The following is a 22,193-nucleotide window of genomic DNA, read 5'->3' on the forward strand; positions in this document are numbered from 1 at the left end:
AAAAGCATGGTATGTTTTTTTGTTTTTTTGGTTTTTTTTAAATTTTATTTATTAAACATACCAACATATAGACACAAACATTCTTACCATATGATCATTCCATTCTTGATATACAATTGGTAACTCACAATATCATCACATAGTTGTATATTCTTCATCATGGTCATTTCTTAGAATATTTGCATCAATTCAGAAATAGAAATAAAAAGAAAACAGAAAAAAATTCATACATACCATACCTCCTACCCCTCCCTTTCATGGATCACTAGCATTTCAATCTACTAAATTTATTTTAACATTTGTTCCCCCTATTTATTTATTTTTAATCCATATGTTTTACTCATCTGTCGGTGAAGTAGATAAAAGGGGCATCAGACACAAGGGTTTCACAATCACACAGTCACATTGCAAAAGCTGTATCATTATACAGTCGCCTTCAAGAAACATGGCTACTCTAAGACAGCTCCACATTTTCAGGCAGTTCCCTCTGGCCTCTCCATTACAACTTAATTAAAAAGGTGATATCTGTATTATGTGTAAGAATAACCTCCAGGATAACCTCTCAATTCTTTGGAATCTCTCAGCCATTGACACTCATTTAGCTCTTCCCCCTTTTGGTCAAAAAGCATGGTATGTTTAGTTTTGTTGGTGAATAAAGTGTGAGGAAGGGGGAAGTGAGACTGGAGAAGTGAGAGGGGGCTCAGGTCATGGAAGCCTTTGAGTATCAAGCTGTGGAGCTTGGCCTTAACCTACAGCATTGAAGTTTTTATGCAAGGGAGTAAGAAAGTCAGTCTTACATTTCTATTAGATCACTATAGTTCTAGGAAGGATAAGCGTGAGGGTGACAGACTAGAGCCATGAAGCAGACTGTTACCCAGGTGCAGACCAGTGGTGAATGGAAATAGCAAAACTTCAATTTATTGAGTACCCACTGTGTATCAGGTACTGTCTAGAAGCATTTCACATGCTATTCAATGCTTACGAAGATGCAATTAGTTTTTATTATCTGTATTCTAAAGACAAAGAAGGTCAGGCTTTAAATGTTAAATAACATGCCTGAGATCATAAAGCTTAAGTGTGGACAACGTGATTCGTGTCCAGATTTTTCTGACTCCCAGTAGATTAATACTGTGATATATTGGAGTAAAAAAAATAGAAAAGGAGATTAATAAGACTTGGTGTTTGATTAAATATGGGAGAATGAGGAAGAGGGAAATAAGCATGCCTATCTCCTAGGTGTCTGGTTTGTATGACTTTGTGAGTCATGGGGTCAACAGTTGACATGGGATGAGAGAAAGAACAGGTTTTGACGGGAAGATGACAAAATATTTTTAATAACAGTCACAATGTATTTTGTCATCTTATTCCAAGACAATTTATATGTTCTTATTTTAACCTATTATTGATATATATTAGCTGTTTTCCTGTCTTGATTCATTGTCTTTTGAGGGGTAGTTGTAAGCTTTTTAGGTAGCAGATCGGTATATTTTGTAAGTTGTTCGTAACTTAAGTTCCCACTAAATTGTCAAATATTGGTTCCTTATTTGAAATATTACTAAGAACATTATTTTTTTATGTTCTGTTTTAAATTTGTACAATAAATATACATGTATTGCTTTTTTTCTAGTTTAATATGTCTGAAATGTTTTAGTCTTCGTTCACCTTGTACCATAAACTAGGTTCCAAGCTAAGTTTTTTATTTCCCAGACTGAAATTATTCTAACTAAAAGAATATGTGAATTGTATTATTTGTGATTGGTCATAGAGTCATTGTGTACTACCTCTGAAATGCATTCTGTAATATATGTATCCATAATACTTTTTGCTTTAATATTTTAGGCTCTTATTTTGAGCATGGCTGTACCCACTATAATAGGTTTTAGCTTATGGAAGGAGGTAAGAAATCAGTTTTTCACGTTATTAAAATGTACTTTATCTACAAGGTAGTAATGAATTTATATGTATGGAAGGAAAGATATTTAGACAGTCTTCTAACAAAATATGTATAGTGTAATATTCTTAGTAATGCTTGATGCAGTTCTCTAGCCCATTGCTATTGTTAATTCAGTTTATAATTAGCAAAGGAAATTGCTGAAGATAGGTAACTCTAAATATTCAATATCTATAAAATTGGCTTATATAATGTTACATGTCAGTAAAAACTGTAAATTATTTGATTGAAATTAAAAAAATTAAAGTGTGTATGTGTATGAAAGATACAACTGATGATTCGTTGTTTGATAATGATAGAAATATTTGTGAGTCTAGGCAGTGAATTGTAACTATACAATAGATTAATTTGATTGAGGAGAATGAGTAGGTCACTGAAAGAAAGCAAAGAAATGCATAATTTTTGTTTTCACGAGTATAATGTAATAGTGTTTGCTTTAAGTTTATCTTTTAGTCTTTTGAAATACTCTGAACAGTTTTGAACTTTCTAATTACTTATACACACCTATTGGGGATTTTTTTTGCATTTTAGTTTTTTCCAAGACTAATGTCAGAATTATTGGAACTACAGGAATTCTATGACCCAGATACAGTGGAACTTATGACCTGGATAAAGTAAGAATTGAATGGCTCAAGACTATTTATTAAACTATTAATGAATCAACATATACTAGCTCTAATGGATTCAAGGAAAATAATAAGTTAATACTTTCTCATAAAACTCAGAAATTTTACCATTTTTAAGGGATATTTAATTTTATTGTAATTTGTAATCCTAATTGTCTAATTAAACTCATCTCTGTGGGCTTGAAAGTATAGCACTGATAAATTCAGGATTTGGGGCTTCCATTTTTGACAATGCAGCATACTAATAATCTTAAAATGTTCCTGTTATCAACTCCTAAGAAATATGGACTAAAAAAGAATAATTGTCTTTTATTTAGATAGTTGAGAGGATGCTTTCTTTGCTCTAGCTTGGAGATGGATGGGTGGTTGATTGTTAGCCCTGCTAACCAAGTGATTTTAGTTTTAATGCCCATAAAGGATAGAAGATATGACCTTGGGTCTAAGGAAGCAGTTGGATTTGAAAACCCCTTTCCCACAACACACATTGATACAACTCAGGCACCCTCAAAGCCTATACTATCAGTGAAAGGATGGACTAGCAAAGTATCTATCAAGTGGTAAAGCAAAATAAGAAAGTGCATCTTTCTTGGTTAAAATAAAAGTCTCCCCTCTGAATTTGTAACAGTGGACCTGAATGCACGTGGGTTTGGGATTTGAGGGTATACTTATTTAATCCAGGACACCTCAAATCAAGAAATAAGCATAAAAATTTGTCCTGGACTGGTTTGGAGTACTTGATGCACCCTCAACCCAGGCTACATAGGATTCCATAAATAAAGCTTCATGAGAGTGAGCTCTAAAATTATAAAACACATTAGGAAACAATCCAGTATAGCAAGAATCAGCTGTTATTTATTTCTACAAGCAGCAGAATTAGACATCTGACAATTTTTGATAATAAATGTTGTTCATGTTAGTTTTTGCTCTGTACAGAGCACTGCAAAATTTCACGGCTTAAACAATAAACATTTATTTCTCACAATTTTGAGGGTTAGGGGGCAGTAGGGAAGATTATTTTGGTATAAGCAAGCTCACCTAAAGCTGGATATTCTGGTTCTCACATAGCTGAGGTTGGATAGGTGTCAGTTGAGATTATGGAATTTTCTTGGCCATGTGACTCTCATCTTCCTCTCTTGCAAACAATGCAAGGTTAACCAGGGCTTGTTCACAGATTAGTGGTTGTAGAGTTCCCAAGAATAGCAAGAGAGGGAAAGTCCCAATGTCTAGCATGTTTTAAGTTTTTACTTGCATTATTTTCTATGGCCAAATCAAGTCACATGACCAAGTCCAGAGTTCCCTCCAAAAACATGGATATAAAGGGAGGAATTACTGCAGCCATTTTTTGCAACCAGTCTACCACATGGATAAACCCTGTGAAATAACTACATTGAAAATAATTAAAGACATAAAAGAAAAAAGTAAGACATGAAAAAAGAATGAAACACAACCAAAGAAGATTAGGAAAACACTGAAAAAAAATTGTTCTAGAAATGAGAAATAGGTTTATAGAATAGATATATAAAACTGAGGATAGGTCTTATAAGATCTTGTGGGTGTAAAAATACCCTTTGTATGATTAAAAATTATTTTGTTTATATTGCCCTAACTATTGCCAGCTAATACTTTTTGTGAATTTGGACATAGTCTACAAGACCGTCTTAATATTTCAACATTATATTTACTATTGTAGAGCACTGATTACACAGTCTTGTGCTGTCATTAATAAAAGAGGAAGTTATGTCTATATGTGTTTACCATAATACTGTTTCAAAAACATGGCAAAGGCCCAAACTCTATTGTACATTGTACATTCATAACTTTATGTTAAGTAATTATTCTTTTGCATGTCTTTCCCCCCACTTTACTGAGTGTTCTTCAAGGACAGTGGCCATGTACTGGTGCTGTCATTTCTTTTTTTTTTTCTAGAGCCTGGCACTGATCAAGCACATAGTAGGTAGACACCGAATGCTGAGTACAGGGAGAGAATTAGATAAATGAAGGCGTTAGAGCAGTCTTTTGGGATCTGCTTGAAGATTTCCTCTCCTTTTAGCAGCATCTGTCTTGTATCATGGTTCAGAGTGGTAAAGTCCTACCTGTGTTATCTGGAGACAAACATGGGTAAAGATTGGGAAGGAGCGGGAGAATAAATGGTTTGGAAGGAGGGGCTTGTGGTGGTTAATATTTCCAAAATATGATTTTGAGAATTCATAATATCACCACTGACCTGACTACTGTATCTAAAATAGTATCTTCCTACTCCCTTATTTTTTACTGGCCTTATTATCACCAGACATATATATGTTTATTGTTTAATGTCGCTTCCTGCTTCCTCTTAAGAGCAGATACCTTGTCCTTTTTTTCTCCCTCTATAGCTCCAACACTTAGCAGCGCCTGGGACATTGTAGATGTTCAAATATTTTTAATGTATCCATAAACAAAATGAATGAAAATTGACCTTTCAACTTAGTGTATTATACTTCATAAGTTGCCTAGTATTTCAGAGTGGATAAATCATTGATCTAAATGGTATACTTGCCTTTTCAGTGTGTGTACCTTTGTGGTTCTTTACAGAAGGCAAGCTCCAGTTGCAGCTGTGTTTGCTGGGAGTCCGCAGTTAATGGGTGTGATTAAATTATGCACTGGATGGATGGTGACAAGTTTACCTCTTTACAATGATGATGATCTTCTCAAGAGAAATGAAAATGTGAGGCATTTCAAATTCTTCATTTGGATCTTTTTTACAGTATTCTCTATTTTATTATAGCTCTATAGTGATGCATATGTTGCTATTTATTACAAAGATAACTAGGAAAAAACAACCAATTTTAGAAAATAAGGATTGATTTGCCTTAGTTTTTAAAAACTATAATTCCCAGCCTGTGCGCTTCCCAGACAAACAAACATGCAAACAAAGAAATGGAAAACCAAACCAAACCAAAAAAAAATTTCAATAAATGGTGCTCCAATAAAGGGATACTCACATGGAAAAACAATGAAATATGACCCCTGCTATACAGCATACAAAGAAAAAACAAAAAAAACTGTGAATACATTTAACTAAAAGGAAATCCAAATTAAATGTTAAGTTCTTTGCTTTATGAAGAGCGTTGATAAATTTCTGGAAGGAATATTTAATTTTCCACAAATATGAAGGGACTGATGTGTAAAATTTCACAAAGGGAAACATTCCACTGAAAATATCATTGCTCTTAACTAAATTATTAAAGGAAAATTGTTGGTTGGACAGTGGTGGTACAGTGGCAGAGTTTTCGCCTACCATGCCAGAGACCCGGGTTCAATTACCAATGCCTGACCATGCGAAAAAAAAAAAAAGGAAAAATTGTTATAAAGGAAAATTGTCAGTGGCATGATACACTTTGTCTTTCAAAACTGAAATTCTGTTGCTTTAAAAACACTGATTTATTTTCTTAATATAGGATGTTATTAACTCACTATAACATTTTATTATTATCTGATCAATTGTTTATCAGGGAATATATTATTTTGAATGTTTGTTATGGATTTAAATAGTAACTTAATATCTGAAGGTAATAACGAACAGAACCTGAGTTTCAAATATTCTATTTTTCAATTGAGAAAATTTCATATAGTTTTTAAGTATAGTTCGAGTTAAGGAGGAAGTATAGCAATATAGGAGTTAGGAATGCAGACTCTGAATTAGAATGTCTGAATCCAAATGCTAGCTCTGCCATGTACTAGCTTTGTGTCTTGAGCGACTTACTGAATCTGGAAATAATAATAGTTCTCACCTCCTACTTGTGAGATGTAAATGAAATAATGTACTTTAACTGAAATGGTAAAATTTAAATTTTATCTATTATGTTATGTGCTGTTAAACTGTAGTTATACACATATACTCACACAAAGTATAAATGGAAATTCAAAAGCAGGAGCAATCTATTCTGCTAAAAATATCCAAAAAGTCTTTATAAAGGGTATTCCCTTGAGCTGGGCTTAAAAGGATGAGTAGAAACTTATTTGGAAAAAGAATACTATGATTCCAGGCTAAACATGTAACATGAGTCAGGAAATTTGTGTGATCCTGAGATTAGAAAATAAAATGAGGACAGATTCTGAAGGACCTGGAATGCCACATACCAAAGAATTTAGATGAGACCTTTTAGGCAGAGTCATTAGAGACGTTTAATAAACTGGGGGTGGAATGATAAGATCTGGTTTTGGAACAAGACAGGGATGTCCACTATCACCACTGTTACTCATTATTGTGTTGGAAGCTCTAGCAGAGCAATTAGACAAGAAAAAGAAATACAAGGCATCAGAATTGGAAAGGAAGAAGTAAAACTCTCACTGTTTGCAGATGATATGATACTATGTTGAAAACCCCGAAAATCCACAGATCTGTTTTAGAGAGTTTGAATTATTGTGACAGCAAAGAGTTGAGATTGGAGTAGGAGCAGGATCAGAGATGGGGAGATATACCTGAAAGTCAACATCCACCTCTAGTTAGTACTTCGATACTTTGAAAAATTAGTCACTTACTCAGAATATATGTAACCTGTTCCTGAACTTAATATTTTGTGGATTTAAAACAATCAGCTTGTGCCATGGATTTGTTGCCTTTTTTTTTTTTTTGATAAGCTAAGTACTTACTTTTATTGAATAAAGGAAGTTCATTCAGGGCTTACACAGATCATAAGAACAGTTTAAATTATAACAGTTGAAAGATCTATAGCTGATTGGAGGGAAAAAAGACAGTGTGCTGGTTTGAAAGGATGTATGTCTCCTAGAAAAGCCATGCTTTAATCAAAATCCTATTTCATAAAGGTAGAATAATCCCTATTCAATACTGTGTGTTGGAAACTGTAATCAGATCCTCTCCCTGGATGATGTGATTTAGTCAAGAGTGGTTGTTAAGATGGATTAGGTGACAACATGTCTCCACCCATTTGGGTGGTCTTGATTGGTTTACTGGAGTCCTATAAAGTAATTATTTCAAGAACTAATTCATATTTCTAGTGTGAATCAGTGGGATAGGTAAGACTATACAGCCTCTTTCAACCTTATTCATCTTCAATATGCTAATATTACTTGTAGACCCACTAAATAATCACCTTCGTTCCTATCCCCTTTCATTGGAGTTCAACTTCATTTGCTAACAGTTCATCCATCTCTAGTTTCTATATATCTCTAAGTCCCCTATATTCTGTATTATAAGCCTCTGATTATACCTTTATGCTGATTATACCTTTATCCATAAAAGTGGAATTATACAGTATCTATCCTTGTCTGTCTGGCTAATTTCACTCAGCATTTTGTCCTCAGGGCTTATCCATTTTTTCACATGCTTCAGGATGTCATTTGGTCTTACTGCTGCATAATATTCCATCATATGTATATACTACATTTTGTTGATCAACTCGTTCTGTTGATGGGCATTTGGTTTGTCTCCATCTTTTGGTGATTGGGAATAATGCTGCTATGAACATCAGTGTGCAAATATCTGTTTGTGTCATTGTTTTCAGCTCTTCTGTGTATATACCAAGCAGTGCTATTGCTGGGTTATAGGGCAACTCGATATTTAATTTCCAAAGGAACCACCAAAGAGTCTTCCATAATGATTGGACCATTATACATTCCCACCAGCAGTGCATAAATGTCCCAGTTTCTCCACATCCACTCCAACGTTTATAGTTTCCTGTTTGTTTAATAGCATCCATTCTTATAGGTCTGAGATAGTATCTTATTGTAGTCTTGATTTGCATATCCCTTATAGCCAATGAAATGAGCATCTCTTCATGTGCTTTTGAGCCATCTGTATTTGCTCTTCAGAAAAATGTCTATTCATATCTTTAGCCCATTTAATAATTGTATTGTTTGTTCTTTTGTTATTGAGTTGTATGATTTCTTTGTATATTCAGGAAATTAAACCTTTGTATGTAATTTCCAAGTATTTTCTCCCATTGAGTTGGCTGCCTCTTTACCTTTTTTCAAAGTCTTTTGAGGTGCAGAAGGATTTGACTTTGAGGAGTTCTCATTTATCTGTTTTTTCTTTTGTTGCTTGTGCTTTGGGTGTAAAGTTTTGGAAGCTACCTCCTGTTACTAGGTCTTGAAGATGTTTCCCTACATTTTCGTCTGGAAGCTTTATGGTGTTAGTTCTTTTATTTAGGTGTTTGATCCACTATGAGTTAATTTTTATGTAGGATGTAAGATAGGGGACCTCTTTCCTTCTCTTGACTATTGATACCCAGTTCTTCCTTGCCCATTAATTGAAAAGACTATTTTGTCCCATTGGGGGCCTTGTCAGAAATAAGTTGACCATAGATTTGGTGGTCTATTTATGCACTCTTCTGTCTTTGTGCCAGTGCCATGCTGTTTTGACCACTGTGGCTTTATAATAGGTTTTAAAGTCAAGGAGTGTTAATTCTCCCACTTCGTTCTTCTTTTTTAGGATGCTTTTAGGTATTTGGGGTCTCTTTCCCTTCCAAATTAGTTCAGTAGTTAGCTTTTCCAAATCTCCCAAGTAGGTTGTTGGAATTTTGGTTGGTACTGTGTTGGATCTGTAGATCAATTTGGGAAGAATTAACATCTTAACTATGTTTAGCTTTCCTGTCCATGAGCAAGAAATGTCTTTCCACCTATTTAGAACTCCTTTGATATCTTTGAGCAATGTTATGTAGTTTACTGTGTACAAGTTCTTTGCATCTCTAGTTAAGGTCATTCCTAAGTATTTGATTTTTTTAATTGCTATTTTGAATGGAATTTTTTTGCTTACTGACTCCTCAGCTAGGTCATTGCTTGTGTATAAAATGTTACTGATTTTTGCACATTAATTTTTATATCCCGCCACCTTGCTGAATTTGTTTATTAGCTCAGATAACTTTGCTATAGATTTCTCAGCATCTTCCAAGTATAGTATCATATCATCTTCAAATAATGAGAGTTTTACTTCTTCCTTTCCAATTTGGATGCCTTTAATTTCTTTGTCCTGCATGATTGCTCTAGCTAGAACTTCTAGCACAATTTTGAATAATAGTGGTGACAGTGGGCATCCTTGTTTGTTACTGATCTTAGGGGGAAAACTTTCCATCTCTCTCCATTGAGTATGATGCTGGCTATCGGTTTTTCATATATTCCCTCTGTCATACTGAGGTAGTTACCTTTGAGTCCTATCTTTTGGAGTGTATTTATCAGAAAAGGATGCTGAATTTTGTTGAATACTTTTTCAGCATCAATCGAGATGATCATGTGATTTTTCCCTTTCGATTTGTTAATGTGCTATATTACATTAATTGATTTTCTTATGTTGAACCATTCTTGCATTCCTGGTATAAACCCCACTTGGTCATGGTGTATAATTTTTTTAATGTGCTGTTGGATTCGATTTATTAATATGTTATTGAGAATTTTTGCATTTATGGTCATTAGGAAGATTGGCCTCTAGTTTTCCTTCTTATAGCATCTTTACCAGGTTTTGATATTAAAGTAATATTAGCTTCATAAAATGAGTTAAGTAGAGTTCCTTTTTTCTCGATTTTTTGGAAAAGTTTGAGCAGGATTGGTATTAGTTCTTCATGGAATGTTTGATAAAATTCCCCTGTGAAGCCATCTGGCCCTGGGCTTTTTTTTGTAGGAAGATTTTTGATGCCTGATTAAATCTCCTTACTTGTGATTGGTTTGTTGAGATCTTCTATTTCTTCCTGAGATAGTGTAGCTTGTTTGTGTGTCTCCGGGAATTTGTTCATTTCATCTGTGTTGTCTATTTTGTTGACATGTAGTTGTTCATAGTATCCTCTTTTGATTTCTTTTATTTCTTCAGGATTGGTGGTAACACACCCCTTCTCATTTCTGATTTTGTTTATTTATATCCTCACTCTTTTTTTCTTTGTCAGTCTTGTTAGTGGCCCATTTATTACATTGATTTTCTGAAAGAACCAACTTTTGGTTTTATTAATTCTTTCTATTGTTCTTTTGTTCTCCCATTCATTTATCTCTACTGTAATCTTTGTTATTTCTCTTCTCCTATTTGCTTCGGGGTTAGTTTGCTGTACTTTCTCAAGTTTTCCAGGTTTGCTGTTAAGTGCTTGATTTTTGCTCTTTCTTTTTTTTTAATATAGGCAGGACAATAAATTTTCCTCTCAGCACAGCATTTGCTGCATTCCATAAGTTCTGATAAGTCGTATTCTCATTTTTATTCGTCTCCAGATAGCTACTGACTTCTCTAACAATTTCTTCTGTGACCCACTGGTTAAGAGTATGTTATCTAATCTCCATATATTTGTGAATGTTCTTGTTCTTTGGTGGTTATTGAGATCCAGCTTCATCCCGTTGTGATCAGAGAAAGTGATTTGAATAATTTCAGTCTTTTTACATTTATTAAGACCTGTTTTGTACCCCAGTATATGCTCTATCCTGGAGAATGTTCTATGAACACTAGAGAAGAATGTATAACCTTGTGCTTTGGGGTAAAATGACCTATATATGTCTGTTAGGCCTAATTCATTTTAACTTCTCTATTTTCTTGTTGATCTTCTGTCTTGTTGTTCTGTCTACAGAGGAGAGTGGTGTATTAAAGTCTCCTATTATTGTTAAAGCATCTATCGCTCCCTTTAGTTTTGCCAACATCTGTCTCATGTACTTTTGAGCTCTTTGATTGAGAGCATAAACATTTATGATTGTTATATCTTCTTGGTCAATTGATCCTTTAATTAGTATATAGTATCCTTCTTTGTCTATATGATGCCTTTACATTTAAAGTCTATTTTGTCCAATATTAATATAGCTAATCCTACTTTCTTTTGGTTACCACCTGCATGGAAATTCTTCTTCTATCCTTTCACTTTCAATCTATTTGTATCCTTGTGTCTAAGATGAGTCTCTTGTAAGCAGCATGTAGCTGGATTATGTTTCTTACTCCATTCTACCAATCTGTATCTTTTAATTGATAAGTTTATTCTGTTGGTAAATTTAGTCCATTAACATTCAAATTTATTACCGACAAGGCGTTTTTTGATTCCACCATCTTATCTTTTTAAATTTATTTGTCAGATCTATGTATTCTTTTCCCTCTTTTTCTTTGTATCCTTTAAATTACCCTTATTAGTACTCTTTAATTCTGTACCTTCCTCTAGACCTCCCTCTCCTGCCCTTTTTTTCAGCCGGCAGAACTCCTTTTAGTATTGCTTCCAGGGCCTGTCTCTTTTTAGCAAATTCTTTCAGGACTTGTTTGTCTGTAAAAACTTTAATCTCTCCCTCAGTTTTGAAGGACAGTTTTGACTGGGTACAGAATTCTTCGCTAGAAGTCTTTCTCTTTCAGGATCTTGAATATATCATACCACTGCCTTCTTGCCTCCATGGTGCTAGTTGAGTAGTCTGAAGACAGTCTTATTTGATTTCCCTTGTATGTAGTACAAGGAAAATTTGTACTTTTTCTTGCTTTTTTTTTTTTCTTGCTGCTTTCAGGATTTTCTGCTTCTCCTCAACATTTGACAGACTGATTAGTCTGTCAAATTAGTGTGGGGAAGGCCCATTTGGATTTATTCTGTTTGGGAATTCTTTGGGCTTCTCTGATTTGTATGTCCTTTCTGAGGGTTGGGAAGTTTTCCCCCATTATATCCTCAGCTACTCTCCTTAGCCCTTTACTCCTCTGTTTTCCTTCTGGGACACCAGTGATTCTTGTATTTGTGCACTTTGTTTTGCCTATCATTTCCCTGAGTTCCCGTTCAGTTTTATTTTTCCATCTTTTTTGCCATTTGCTATTTTGAGTCTTTGAAGTCAATTATCCTGTCCTCTGTATCACTTATTCTTTCTTCTTTCTCTTCATATCTGGTAGTGTGTTCCTCTAGTATGTTTTTTATTTGGGCAACAGAGCCTTTAATCTCCATGATATCTGCTGTTTTTCTATTTATTCTTCCAAATTCTTCTTTATGTTCTTCTACTGCTTCTTGATCTCCTTTATGCCATTTTCTATAACTTATTTTATTAAGTAGAGTTGTATGAACATCTTTGATTAGTTGTTCCAGCATCTGTGTCTCCTCTGGTGTTTTAATTTGGTCATTAGGCAGGGCTATATCTGCCTGCATTTTGATGTACTTAATGATCTTCTGCTGTCTTCATGCCATGTAAACATCTTTTTTTTTTAATTTTTAAGTTTTTTTTAGTTTTCAATTTTTTTATAAACATAACAACATACAGAAATGAATATTCTTAACCATATGATCATTCCATTCTTGGTATATAATCAGTAGCTCACAATATCATCACATAGTTGTTTACTTGTCACCATGATCATTTCTTAGAACATTGGCATCAAATCAGAAAAAGAAATGAAAAGAAAAAAAACCTCTTACATACCAAACCCCATACCCCTCCCTTTCATTGATTGTTAGTATTTCCATCTTCTCACTGTGTTTTAGCCTTTGTTTCCCTTATTTTTTTCTATGTCCCTGATCACTCCCTTTCACTATCACTAGCATTTCAATCTACTTAATTTATTTTAACATTTGTTCCCCCTATTATTTATTCATTTTAAATCCCTATGTTTTACTCATCTGTCCATAGTGTAGATAAAAGGAGCATCAGACACAACGTATTCACACTCACACAGTCACATTGTGAAAGCTATATCATTATATCATCATCTTCAAGGAACATGGCTACTGGAACACAGCTCTACCTTTTCAGACACTTCCATCCACGCTCTCCAATATACCTTAACTAAAAATGTGACATCTGTGCAATGCATAAGAATAACCTCCAGGATAACCTCTCAATTCTGTTTGAAATCTCTCAGCCATTGATACTTTATTTTGTCTCATTTCTCTCTTCCCCTTTTGGTCTAGAAGGTTTTCTCAATCTCTTGATGCTGAGTCCCAGCTCCTTCTAGGATTTCTGTCCCATGTTTCCAGGACAGTTTATACTGCTGGGAGTCATGTCCCATGTAGAAAGGGGTGGGCGGTGAGTTTGCCTGTCATGTTGGCTGTGAGAGAGATAGGCCACATCTGAGCAGCAAAAGAGGTTCTCTGGGGGTGACTCTTATGCCTAATTTTAAGTAGGCTTAGCCTATTCTTTGCAGGGATAAGTTTCATAAGAACAAACCTCAAGATTGAGGGCTCAGCCTATCGCTTTGGTTGTTTCTATGTAGTGCACCAGTCAGGGGTGATTAACCCTGGTGTGCGCTGGTTTAAGACACGGGGCCCTTTGTGTGCATGCATAGAGCTGTGGCAGCAGGTTGGCGTTATGCCTTCATGGAGTGGGGTCAAATGTAACCCGGCTGCACAGGTCAGCACCTTTTCAGAGCTGGGAAGTGTGACTGAGGGCCGTGTGCCAGCGTGGTTCTAGTACTGCTGTAAAGTGCCCTTCCCAGAGCTGAATGATGTGATTGGGGACCCGTGTGCATGCGTGGGGCTGGGAGTGCTGTAAAGTGATGCACAGAGCTCAGGCGGGGCAGAGTGAGGCTGTGCAACACTATGGGCACATGGAGGGTGGGGGCAGGTGTAGCCTAGGTATGGAGGTAGTGCCCATAGTCTTTATGCACTGGCAACAGCTTGCAGGGAACAGGGAGGGCGAGGTAGTGCTCAGGAGGGGTACAGGATAGGTGGATTGGGCTACACTTGGGGCTGGGGTATGGGGCAGGTACATGCACTGGGAGCTGGTGGGGTGGGGGCACCTGGAGCACAGGAAACAGGAGCAGATGACGGGGTTCAGGTGTGTGATGTATAGGGTTGGTCGCTGGTCATGGGGTTGTGCTGGTGAGAGTAGCGCGCCCAAGGAACACAGCCTGGCTTACTTCCTAGTTCTGGGCTCCTTGTCCATGCACTTACACAGGCTCTGCACTTCCACGCCAGCCTCCAGCTTTCTGCCTCTCAGTTCTTCAGCCTCTGCATCCAGGGCTGCTGCATGTGGTGCAGAAGCCTCTCCCATGTCAGCCATACTCCCGAATCACCACCTCAGTCACCCTCCTGTCCCCTCTCTAACTTTTCTGTGGAGCAGGTCTAAGCTCGAGCTACTCTATTCAGCCATCTTCCCAGAAGTCTCCTGATGCAAATACTCTAATTGTCTGATTTTAAGAAGTGTTTCCAGACATATGCCACCACAAAGCAGTGTCAACAGTGACTGTGTGGTTCCTGGTTCATTGAAGTGTCAAAGGTGGAGTGTGTAGGTTAACAGCTTAAACTTTCTCCGAGGTTCTGTATTACTCCATCTGTACATCCCAAGCCTTGGGAGCCATGAATGGTTCAAGAGGTTTCTGGTCTTCTCGGGCAAGTTTGTGCATTTGTGTTCCTGAAGTAAATTCAGAGTCTTTGTGGTGTTAAGAATTATAGTAGCCCATGTGCTTCTTCTTGTGGTTGTAAGCTGTAACTCAAATAGGTACTATTTCCAAGGTGATCAGGCCAGGGTCCATTGTCAGCACTTTGGAACCATGAGTTAGGTCATAAAGTTCTTTCCCTGTTTCTGGATGTGGCATTTCACAGGGTTTCACCCAACAGTGTAAAAATTGGCCCCTGTAACCATTCATGCTCTGCTATGCCACTGGACCTCAGTTGGTCCAGCATACATCATAGGAGATGGAAAGATGACCACCACACTGTTGTTTCAGGATTCAGGACTCCTTCCTCCAGCATCTGCTTCATATACCACATCAAAGGAACATCATTATCCTTTGTCAAGCCACCAACAGGGTGGAAGGAGAAGGACAGGGCGCTGGTAGCCTCTCTCTAGGAGTTGCTTATGGGTGTCCTGCATTTAATAGAGCATATCCATTGTGCACTGGGTTGCATAATTGAAATGTAAAGACAGTATCAGCATTCATATCTTTAAACTTCTGGTTTAGCTCAGTAGGACTAAGACAATACTGATCAAGACTATTATTCCAATAAATTCAGTCCAGGACTTGAAGATCTCTTCCAGTGAGCCAATTTCCTTGTTTCATAACCATCTTGATATAGGGATGGCTCTTGCATGTGGTTCCCCACTGTCTGGGACAGTGCTCCTTTTTCTTGTGTTCAAAAAAAAAAAAAACTGGATTACAAAGAATAGCCATGTGGTAGCCCTCATACATCAGAGCAAATGCTGTACAGCCGTACACTCTCCTTATCTTCTTGGGTAGCTGTCAGAACTATGGGTACTGACAAGTTAATGATACCTCCATCCAGAAGACAGTCAGAACGAGGGTACTGCAAGTACTCCCTCTCTCTCGTAAAGCCATTCAGTAGTATTGCCCAACCTTTTTCTCAAGTGCTCATGGATCATTCTTAAAGAGAGACCATATGCTGGGTCACAAAGCAAGTTTCAACAAATTTAAAAAGATTGAAATCATACACAACACTTTCTCGGATCATAAAGGAATGAAGTTGGAAATCAATAGGCAGAGTGCCAGAAAATTCACAAATACGTGGAAGCTCAACAACACACTCTTAAATAACGACTGGGTCAAGGAAGAAATTACAAGAGAAATTAGTAAATATCTCGAGGCGAATGAAAATGAAAACACAACATATCAAAACCTATGGGACGCAGCAAAGGCAGTGCTAAGAGGGAAATTTATTGCCCTAAATGCCTATATCAGAAAAGAAGAAAAGGCAAAAATGCAGGAATTAACTGTCCACTTGGAAGAACTGGAGAAAGAACAGCAAACTAACCCCAAAGCAAGCAAAAGGAAAGAAATAACAAAGATTAAAGCAGAAATAAATGAAATTGAGAACATGAAAACAATAGAGAAAATCAATAAGACCAGAAGTTGGTTCTATGAGAAAATCAATAAGATTGATGGGCCCTTAGCAAGATTGACAAAAAGAAGAAGAGAGAGGACGCAAATAAATAAGATCAGAAATGGAAGAGGAGACATAACCACTACCTCACAGAAATGAAGGAGGTAATAACAGGATACTATGAACAACTTTACACTAATAAATACAACAATGTAGATGAAATGGACAAGTTCCTAGAAAGACATGAACAACCAACTTTGACTCAAGAAGAAATAGACGACCTCAACAAACCAATCACAAGTAAAGAGATTGAATTAGTTATTCAAAAACTCCCTAAAAAGAAAAGTCCAGGACCAGACGGCTTCACATGTGAATTCTATCAAACATTCCAGAAAGAATTAGTACCTACTCTCCTCAAACTCTTCAACATAATTGAAGTGGAGGGAAAACTACCTAATTCATTCTATGAAGCCAACATCACCCTCATACCAAAACCAGGCAAAGATATTACAAAAAAAGAAAACTACAGACCAATCTCTCTAATGAATACAGATGCAAAAATCCTCAATAAAATTCTAGCAAATCGTATCCAACAACATATTAAAAGAATTATACATCATGACCAAGTAGGATTCATCCCAGGTATGCAAGGATGGTTCAACATAAGAAAATCAATTAATGTAATACACCATATCAATAAATCAAAGCAGAAAAATCACATGATCATCTCAATTGATGCAGAGAAGGCATTTGACAAGATTCAACATCCTTTCCTGATGAAAACAGTTCAAAAGATAGGAATACAAGGGAACTTCCTTAAAATGATAGAGGGAATATATGAAAAACCCACAGCTAATATCATCCTCAATGGGGAAAAATTGAAAACTTTCCCCCTAAGATCAGGAACAAGACAAGGATGTCCACTATCACCACTATTATTCAACATTGTGTTGGAAGTTCTAGCCAGAGCAATTAGGCAAGAAAAAGAAATACAAGGCATCAAAATTGGAAAGGAAGAAGTAAAACTATCACTGTTTGCAGATGATATGATACTATACGTAGAAAACCCAGAAAAATGCACAACAAAACTACTAGAGCTAATAAATGAGTACAGCAAAGTAGCAGGCTACAAGATCAACATTCAAAAATCTGTAGCGTTTTTATACACTAGCAATGAACAAGCTGAGGGGGAAATCAAGAAACGAATTCCATTTACAATTGCAACTAAAAGAATAAAGTACTTAGGAATAAATTTAACTAAAGAGACAAAAGACCTATACAAAGAAAACTACAAAAAACTGTTAAAAGAAATCACAGAAGACCTAAATAGATGGAAGGGCATACCGTGTTCATGGATTGGAAGACTAAATATAGTTAAGATGTCAATCCTACCTAAATTGATTTACAGATTCAATGCAATACCAATCAAAATCCCAACAACTTACTTTTCAGAAATAGAAAAACCAATAAGCAAATTTATCTGGAAGGGCAGGGTGCCCCGAATTGCTAAAAGTATCTTGAGGAAAAAAAATGAAGCTGGAGGTCTCACGCTGCCGGACTTTAAGGCATATTATGAAGCCACAGTGGTCAAAACAGCATGGTATTGGCATAAAGATAGATATATCGACCAATAGAATCGAGTAGAATGCTCAGATATAGACCCTCTCATCTATGGACATTTGATCTTTGATAAGGCAGTCAAGCCAATTCACCTGTGATAGAACAGTCTCTTCAATAAATGGTGCCTAGAGAACTGGATATCCATATGCAAAAGAATGAAAGAGGACCCGTATCTCACACCCTATACAGAAGTTAACTCAAAATGGATCAAAGATCTAAACATTAGGTCTAAGACCCTAAAACAGTTAGAGGAAAATGTAGGGAGATATCTTATGAAACTTACTATTGGAGGCAGTTTTATGGACCTTAAACCTAAAACCATAAAGCAAGAGCACTGAAGAAAGAAATAAATAAATGGGAGCTCCTCAAAATTAAACACTTTTGTGCATCAGAGAACTTCATCAAGAAAGTAGAAAGACAGCCTACACAATGGGAGACAATATTTGGAAATGACATATCAGATAAAGGTCTAGTATCCAGAATTTATAAAGAGATTGTCCAACTCAACAACAAAAAGACAGCCAACCCAATTACAAAATGGGAAAAAAGACTTGAGCAGACACCTCTCAGAAGAGGAAATACAAATGGCCAAGAGGCACATGAAGAGATGCTCAATGTCCCTGGCCATTAGAGAAATGCAAATCAAAACCACAATGAGATATCATCTCACACCCACCAGAATGGCCATTATCAACAAAACAGAAAATGACAAGTGCTGGAGAGGATGCGGAGAAAGAGGCACACTTATCCACTGTTGGTGGGAATGTCAAAGGGTGCAACCACTGTGGAAGGCAGTTTGGCGGTTCCTCAAAAAGCTGAATATAGACTTGCCATACGACCCAGCAATACCATTGCTAGGTATCTACTCAAAGGACTTAAGGGCAAAGACACAAACGGACATTTGCACACCAATGTTTATAGCAGCGTTATTTACAATTGCAAAGAGATGGAAGCAGCCAAAATGTCCATCAACAGAAGAATGGCTAAACAAACTGTGGTATATACAAACGTGGAATATTATGCAGCTTTAAGACAAGATAAACTTATGAAGCATGTAATAACATGGATGGACCTAGAGAATATTGTGCTGAGTGAATCCAGCCAAAAACTAAAGGACAAATACTGTATGGTCCCACTGATATGAACGGACATTCGAGAATAAACTTGAAATATGTCATTGGTAACAGAGTTCAGCAGGAGTTAGAAACAGGGTAAGACAATGGGTAATTGAAGCTGAAGGGATACAGACTGTGCAACAGGACTAGATACAAAAACTCAAAAATGGACAGCACAATAATACCTAATTGTAAAGTAATCATGTTAAAACACTGAATGAAGCTGCATCTGAGCTATAGGGTTTTTTTGTTTTTGTTTGCTTGTTTGTTTGTTTGTTTGTTGTTGTTTTTTACTATTATTACTACTTTTATTTCTTTTCTTTATATTAACATTTTATATTTTTTCTGTTGTGTTGGTAGTTCCTCTAAACCGATGCAAATGTACTAAGAAACGATGATCATGCATCTATGTGATGATGTTAAGAATTACTGAGTGCATATGTAGAACGGTATGATTTCTAAATGTTGTGTTAATTTCTTTTTTTTTTCTTTCCGTTAATAAAAAAATTAAAAAAATAAAATAAGAAGAAAAAAAAAAAGAAAGCAACAACAAGGGTAAATAAGGGGGGAGGGGCAAGAGTTAAGGGGAGGTTTAGATTTCTTATTTCGTGAGGGTGTGTTTATTGGTTATTTATCTCTTGGGAACAATGAAAATTTCTAAAATTGAGAGTGTTGATGGACTATGGACTTTGGGCATTATACATGATCCCTAATGAAGGCAAAGTAAATTGGCAAATGATGATGTATACTTATAAACGAATATTGTGCTGCTACAAAAAAGGAACAAAGTTGTGAGGCAAGTAACGATGTGAATGAATGTGTGGGACATCTGGTGAGGTAAAATAAGCCAGAAACAAAAGAACAACAATGGTATGGTCTCCTTTAGAAAATATTTATAAGAAAACAGGGGTCTAGATTGTAAGCTTTTGTAGCAGACACATTTAGTCCAGAGTGGTAATTATTAATTCTGGATTTTGAGAGGCTTTCAATATATATATATATATATTGCACTCCATTTTCAGAATTGAGTTAGAGATAAGAATGAAGCCAGTCAGGTTGGGGTTTAAGTAATTCAAAACACAGGGGTAAGGAAGACAATGTCTATATTTTAGAACCACACAAACTCTTTGAGACCAAAAGAAGAAAGCTTTATTTGGTCTGAAACCAAAATTTTCTGTAGTATATACTCTAATTCAACCTATATTTATAGCTCATTTGAATAATTAAAACATAAGAAGCCCAGAATAAAAAAGAGGTCCTTTAATCCCATATAGCTTAATGTAATGCCTGGGTACATCCTAGAGTATATTAAACAGATAATCAAAAAGTATTGGCAAAGTCCCTTGAGGGATGGGGGAAAAAAATATGGAACTATTAAACTTTACCATCAAGAAACCCCCTGATACTGTGTCAAACTTTAGGGACATCCAAATCAACAGGCCATGCCCTTGATCTTGAGGCATACTTGTGAAGCTTATGTGAGTAGCAGAGAAGCTTAGCCTACTATAGGTATGCCCAAGAGTTACTTCTGGAGGACCTCTTTTGTTGCTCAGATGTGGCCTCACTCTCTCTAAGTCCAACTCTGCAGGTGAAATCCTTGCCCTCTCTAAGTGGGACATGACATGCAGGGGTGAAAGTCTCCCTGGCAACATGGGAGATGACTCCCACGGATAAATCTGGCCCTGGCACCATGGAATCAACAATTCTATCCTGACCAAAAGGGAGAAAGAAGTATAACTAATGAATTGTCAGTGGCTGAGTTCAAATAGAGTTAAGAGGCTACTTTGGAGGTTGCTCTTACACACGCTTTAGTTAGACACTGCTACCTATCATCTACTGCCAAACCCCAGCCAAAACCATTCCTGCCAACCCTAAAGAATATCTAGGGCAATATATAAGATTCCACAAGGGTTCCGTGTACTAGGGTAACTTTCCAGAAACCTACAACCTCCAGATGGGTCCCTGAATCAGATAAGTCTTGAACTTTAGAGGGCCTAACCTCTCCAGAACATCATTTAGTTCCATCTCCCTACCCCATATTAGTGACAGCCTCTTCCAAAATGAAAAAGTTAGAATGGCCATAGCCCAAATACCCCTAAAGAGAAGGATAGAAAGATGGTAGAATTTTACAGAGAAGATAGGATTTAACAAATGCATATGAATGCTGAATCATTCAATTGATATCTCTTTTTCTCCAGTATCTTAGAGCAGCTGGAGATAAAAACCTAGAATTGTGGAATTATAACCCATGTCAAACTCTGAAATATGTTCTGCAGCTAATTGTGATGCTGTGGTTTGAAATTTATTGCTTTTTTTGTATATATGTTATTTTCTCAACAAAAGAAATTAAGAAGTCGATTGTGGTTTTAAATATATATATTTAAGCCTCCTGGCCTCTTGTATTCTGGAGCAACTAGAAGGAAAAATCTGAGAGGACCGTATGGTAGCCCATGATGAACTCTGGGGTCTGTCCTGTAACTACTTGTTGAAGAGTGCTTTGAAAACTATTGCTTTTATATTTGTTTGCTTTGTATATATGTTACACTATAAAAATATATAGACTGGATAGAATAGAAGCAATCCCATTGTAGCTTATACTGAAATGCTACATTCTTGTCTTTATTAATATTCTGTGTGCCACAGAATGTTCAATCCTAGCATGTCAGTAGACACTGGACCTAAAGGTGCTGGATAGAATATTCTACAAATAGAATATTCTACAAATAGAATATTCTGCAAACTATATTTCAGGTCTTAATATTTTCAAGACATATAGTAGGTATATTTTTTACCTAACATTTGTGATTTTATTGTTTTGGGGGTTTTTTGTTTGTTTTGGGTTTTTGTTTGTTTGTTTGTTTTGGGCAGGCACCAAGAAGTGAACCTGGGTTTCCAGCATGGCAGGCGAGAACTCTGCCTGCTGAGCCACCATGGCCTGCCCAATTTTATTGTTTTTTGAAAGATAACAAGAGCTGGTCCTATATTAGCACCTCAGAAAAACTGAGAAACCTTATTATTTAATAAGATGCAAAGCTGAGAGTCAGAAATTTGTAATGAAAAAGCCCTGAAATCCAAAGACATGAGTTTTAAGTATCCTTGCTCAGTCGGTAGTTTTGTGACAGTGATCAATTATTTTTAGCCTTGATGTCTTTATCTCAGGTATAAAATAAGAGTAAATATTCTTACAATAATT

General features: G+C 36.3%; 1 protein-coding gene and 1 pseudogene across 7 annotated transcripts in view; one reads left to right on the forward strand and one right to left on the reverse strand.

The window, feature by feature from the left end:
• The window catches only part of DPY19L4 (dpy-19 like 4), a 127,644-nt gene that overhangs the window by 88,596 nt on the left and 16,855 nt on the right, over positions 1-22,193 (forward strand). For all 7 annotated transcript variants that reach the window (XM_077167234.1, XM_077167240.1, XM_077167237.1 and 4 more), the window contains 3 exons: positions 1,840-1,896; positions 2,483-2,565; positions 5,149-5,281. In XM_077167234.1, the coding sequence (XP_077023349.1) occupies positions 1,840-1,896; positions 2,483-2,565; positions 5,149-5,281 (273 nt within the window). The remainder of the gene's footprint in view (positions 1-1,839; positions 1,897-2,482; positions 2,566-5,148; positions 5,282-22,193) is intronic.
• Positions 14,712-21,012, reverse strand: LOC143685733 (bifunctional 3'-phosphoadenosine 5'-phosphosulfate synthase 1 pseudogene; annotated as a pseudogene).

Source organism: Tamandua tetradactyla, chromosome 6 (genome assembly GCF_023851605.1).
Source record: "Tamandua tetradactyla isolate mTamTet1 chromosome 6, mTamTet1.pri, whole genome shotgun sequence".
NCBI classification, from domain to species: domain Eukaryota; kingdom Metazoa; phylum Chordata; class Mammalia; order Pilosa; family Myrmecophagidae; genus Tamandua; species Tamandua tetradactyla.